Source organism: Rhamphochromis longiceps, linkage group LG16 (genome assembly GCF_057381845.1).
Source record: "Rhamphochromis longiceps isolate RC_006_pf linkage group LG16, R_longiceps_female_GT1.1, whole genome shotgun sequence".
Taxonomy (NCBI): Eukaryota; Metazoa; Chordata; class Actinopteri; order Cichliformes; family Cichlidae; genus Rhamphochromis; species Rhamphochromis longiceps.
In genome coordinates this window covers 14,107,553-14,112,192 of record NC_140572.1, presented here as the reverse complement: position 1 = coordinate 14,112,192, position 4,640 = coordinate 14,107,553, and the positions used below count along the sequence as shown (strand labels likewise).

Here is a 4,640-nt window from a genome sequence, read left to right as displayed (position 1 = left end):
GTTGACCCTGAACCCAAAATGAAGCAAATCTCTTCATATATATGGATGCATATCCATATATCGCTGTCTACCACAGCTGACTTCTACAAATCAAATAGAAACAGGTGGTAATTCAGTCTTTTGGAGATGCCATTCAAAAGAAGAATGAAAACATGTTTTTTACTCGGTGGTTTCCACTGATACTCAATGCATTTGAATTCAGTATGAATGATCTTAAAAAGGTTCACAGTGATGAAAGTAAATGTCATGACACAAGAATTTAGAAATTTATATCATTTATTGAAGTCAAAATGTAAAATTAGCACATGTCCATGATGCGCCTCATGCTCATGAACCTCATCCCGCTCATTCCCATCTCCCTGAAGCTCCTGTACTCTCCGGGCCTCAGGTACATCATCCTGCCTCTGTAGTGGGGCTGCTCGTACATCAGCCAGTGGCCATCCATCACGTTGCAGGACATGCAGTCGGACATGCGGTAACGGTCCATGATGCTGTCGCAGTCGTCCATCAGCTCGTACATCTGACCACCGAAGTTCTCCCTCTCATAGATCCTCATCCTGAACTGGCCTCTGTGCTGTTTTATAGACACAAGACAAAATAAAATTAAGCATGAAACTTATGTTAATTCCAAAAAGGTCTTATATGGAAGTACCACCACTTTACACCTACCATGGGGATCGTACGGCAAGACCTGATACCACCACTCATGCCCATCATGCTCATGTAGTCAGCGTACTCGCCCCTCCTCATGAAATACTGGTTTCCCATGTAGTTGGGGTGGTCGTAGACCATGAAGCAGCCGTTCTCCACCCTGCAGGAGTGACACCTGCTCAGGTAGGAGGACATGTCAGAGCAGTCGCTCATGCACTCATAGGAGCGGCCCTGGAAGTTCCTGTCCTCGTAGAAGATGATCTGAAAGAACAACAAAGCTCGTTAGAATAGGAATCCACAGATTGTTTTTTTTAATGAATAAACATCTTTCCCATGCTTTACATACTCTGCCCATGGTCACGGTCTTCTGGTGGTTCCTCAGGACTGAGCTGTGGCTTCTGTGTATTCCTGTCAGTGGTAGCTGTTACTTTTATACCTGCAGCGTGGGAACATAGGATGTGTGGCGTCTATTGTGCAAACCCCTGACCCAGCAACACAGCATAGAAGCCTACTGAGCAGTCAGGGAACTAAAGGGTTATTTTGTGATGCCACACTAGTGGAAATGCATGTAGTGTATACATGTGGTATTGTTGCTACACATAAAGAAAATAAATAGAAGCTTCCAACTGTAGTATGACAAGCATTTCTGTCTTCAGTGTAAAGGACATTTCATTTACTAACAGATGTTTTTGAAGTCATTATATGTTTATGTAAAAATATAAAACACTATAAATATAAACATGAACACTGTAGAGGTCATTTCCTTTTTTGAGGTATGAAAACACACAAAAACTGATTTATTGTCCAGTTAAGTAGAGCATTAGATGCGGATCAGAAAACAGAAAAAAATAAGTTGTCAGGGAGATATGGTGGAGAGCCTGTGCAATATGTAAAGGTAGAAAGTTTTAGTGTTTTCTTCTCTTTTGTTTTTAGAAATTTGTTCAGCTACAAGTGAGCAACATGATAAGATTTAAAAACATGAATAACTGAAACATTTCATGTAATCAATTTCCTCTGAACTAATAATTTAAATAAACTGAGCATTTTTTGGCTGCTCGTGAGGAGTGCAAGTTGTGGGAATACTAATATGTGAACAAGTTAAAATGATGAAGTTAGAAAACAGCATCCAGCACTAAGTCTGTCAGGATACCATTTAATAAGATTCACTGCAGAGTTGCTGTTTATTTGGTTCAAATGAACAGACAACATGAGATCAGGTTGGTATAGACATTTATCACAGTGGGCAATTTGACCAGTTTTAATAGGAAAAGCATCACCAAATTATTTATATCTGCAATGGTTGTGCTCCATAAAAAGATAACTTCACTTATGTCTTCAGACTTTCTACTTGTTATGGATTGTATACGGATCAGAAAACAGAAAAAAATAAGTTGTCAGGGAGATATGGTGGAGAGCCTGTGCAATATGGATATTATGGACTATAATGGGATTGTTTAATCCCATTATAGTGGGATTAAACAATCCCACTATAATGTTTTTGTTACATTTCCACCAGAAAAACATTGCCATATTCAGTCAGCATTACCTCGAGAATGTAAAGGCCAAAATGAGCAACCTTCAGCTTATAAAGACTTTGCCTGCTTCAAAAATCCAAACTGTCAACACAAAAATTAAATATTCCACGCTCTACAACAGGGGTCTCAAACTCGCGGCCCGGGGGCCACTTGCGGCCTACATCACCCCTACGTGAAGAAATATAATGCAATTTGACCCTTGAAGTTAATTTTTTTGTTGGGGAGGATTTGTTTGTTGTTGAGTCCAATGTTAAAATAAGTTCTTTAAAAAGCACAAAGTCATTTAATAAGGCAATATGAGCAGAGAGCACAAACATGTTGAGGGATTGACTTTGTTAGTTATTTGTAAAGAAAAGTTTTCACTTATGTCTGCACTGTCATTTTGTTAAATACAAACAGTTATAGTTATTATATTCATTTGGTAGTTCATGAAAGGCTTCAATTAGTTAAGAGTGAGAAAAAACATTTACATTTTCATAAATATTTGTTTGTTTGTTTTATTGTACAACCTTAACACTAAAGTGGCCCTCACATGAGATGACAGTGCCACAGCTCATTGAAGTTTGGGACCCATGCTCTTTCAGCCAGCTCTGATGCGAAAGACCATTACTGAGTAGCCCTTTTAAATTCTTGTCAAACAGCTGTGTTCCAACATTGTCATGACCTTGCTAGCTTACATAAAAGTAAAGTGTTCTCTTGTGGCTCTAAATCTTCCTTCCTTCAGGATCCAGAACAAACAAGATGCGGAAGCTTCTTTTAGTTTATATGCAGTGTCCTCACCACAGCTGTAAAATCTCCATCTTTAGGACACGCAGGGCAAGTAGAGCTATCATTACCCTTCACTTTCATTATTGATGGCCATTATGAGAATTGTAACAAGTAGAAAGTCTGAAGACATAATGACATATCAAGACCAATAGGCTGGGATTGAGTATAAGTTACTGGGTGCGCTGTGTGTAGTGTGTGCTAACCATTTATGTTACCTGTATACATCTGATTTATGCATCGCTGTTATTTCTGCCACACAAAATGTATTTCAATAAAACCAAAAGATGTTCTTATGTACACACTTTCTGTTTCTGTTTTCACAGAGCAGAACAGGAAATTAAAACTGACTGAAAAGCAGCCCTATGCTACCCAGGAGTGCACCATGCATTAACATAAATAAAAGACAACTGTTGTTCTGTAATGTCGGCTTTATTTACATTTAAGTAATTTATTTTTCAGTGGCATGTGCTTCATATGACACCACACATTTCATAAGTAGAAGAATTAAGTGACACTGTGGATAAACTATCAACAGTAAGAGCAGCCAGTTGCTGATAATTCATGCACTTTTCTCTCAGGTTTGTGAGTTTGCCAGGGAAGTCGACCCAAATGATGAACTGAAACAGATATGAACTGTTTATTAACAGTTTATTTATTTTGTCTGTCTTGCCTAACAGGATTCCATGATACGTCTGATGGATCCAATCCTCATGTCCGTGGGACCCATTCCCATCTCCCTGAAGCTCCTGTACTCTCCGGGCCTCAGGTACATCATCCTGCCTCTATAATGAGGCTGCTCGTACATCAGCCAGTGGCCATCCATCACGTTGGCAGACTGGCAGTCGGACATGCGGTAGCGGTCCATGATGTTCTCGCAGTCGTCCATCAGCTCGTGCATCTGACCACCGAAGTTATCCCTCTCATAGATCTTCATCCTGAAAGGCCCTCTGTGCTGTGAAAGGACAGATCATTACTTTATCAGCAATATTAGAGTTGTTGTTTAACACATATAGCTGCAGAAAATAGAAGTAGATAGAAGTAAAGCACAAAATGATTAAGAAGCTTACAAGTTTGTGCACAGCACATGCAAGCAAAAAATATTCTCAGTGCCTGATAGATGCTTTTATTTTGAAACATGTGGGGTACCCCATAGTTTCTGTGTATTTCTATATATTTTCAGGTCTTACATACCATGGGAATCATGCGGCAGGAACGGATGCAGTCGCTCATGCTCATTCCCATCAGCCGCTGGTTGTCAGGGTACTCTCCCCTTCTCACCAGCATCTGGTGACCCATGTAGTTGGAACGTTCGTACACCATGAAGCAGCCGCTCTCCACCCTACAGGAGTTGCAGCGGCTCAGGTAGGAGGTGAGCTCAGCACAGTCACTGCTGGTCTCATAGGAGCGACCCTGAAAATTCCTGTCCTCATAGAAGATGATCTGAAAATAAAACAGTTTAATGTATGATTTAATCAAGTGTTTATTGGTCTCAATTACAGCAACAGTTTGTAAATTTCTCTCTTACTCTGCCCATTTTGGTCGTCAATTCTGTCCCTGATTCCACTCGTACTTGGCCCAGCCAAGCTCTCTGTCACTTTTATACCCATCATGATGGCTAAATGATCTATGGAGCCATTGTTTTGAATATCTTACTCAGCAGGATACCATACAGGGCTATAATGTTTG

At 40.1% G+C, this 4,640-nt stretch overlaps 2 protein-coding genes across 2 annotated transcripts; both read right to left on the bottom strand.

Moving 5' to 3' along the window:
• Nucleotides 1-298: 298 nt before the first annotated feature.
• Nucleotides 299-1,039, bottom strand: LOC146650760 (gamma-crystallin M3-like). Its single transcript, XM_085383749.1, has 3 exons — nucleotides 998-1,039; nucleotides 670-912; nucleotides 299-574 (listed from the first exon to the last, which is right to left on the bottom strand). Exons 1-3 carry the CDS (start codon nucleotides 1,004-1,006, stop codon nucleotides 299-301), a joined length of 528 nt encoding a protein of 175 aa, XP_085239875.1. The 5' UTR covers nucleotides 1,007-1,039.
• Nucleotides 1,040-3,624: 2,585 nt separating this feature from the next.
• LOC146650759 (gamma-crystallin M3-like) lies at nucleotides 3,625-4,488 on the bottom strand. Its single transcript, XM_085383815.1, has 3 exons — nucleotides 4,480-4,488; nucleotides 4,146-4,394; nucleotides 3,625-3,906 (listed from the first exon to the last, which is right to left on the bottom strand). The coding sequence occupies exons 1-3, from the start codon at nucleotides 4,486-4,488 to the stop codon at nucleotides 3,625-3,627; spliced, it is 540 nt and encodes a 179-aa protein (XP_085239941.1).
• Nucleotides 4,489-4,640: the final 152 nt, after the last annotated feature.

What these genes read in the sequence shown, in the direction of transcription:
- LOC146650759 (XM_085383815.1), bottom strand. An exon ending in CCTGCCGCATGATTCCCATG is followed by an intron (nt 3,907 to 4,145) that starts GTATGTAAGACC and finishes GTCCTTTCACAG; the next exon opens with CACAGAGGGCCTTTCAGGAT.
- LOC146650760 (XM_085383749.1), bottom strand. An exon ending in CTTGCCGTACGATCCCCATG is followed by an intron (nt 575 to 669) that starts GTAGGTGTAAAG and finishes TCTATAAAACAG; the next exon opens with CACAGAGGCCAGTTCAGGAT.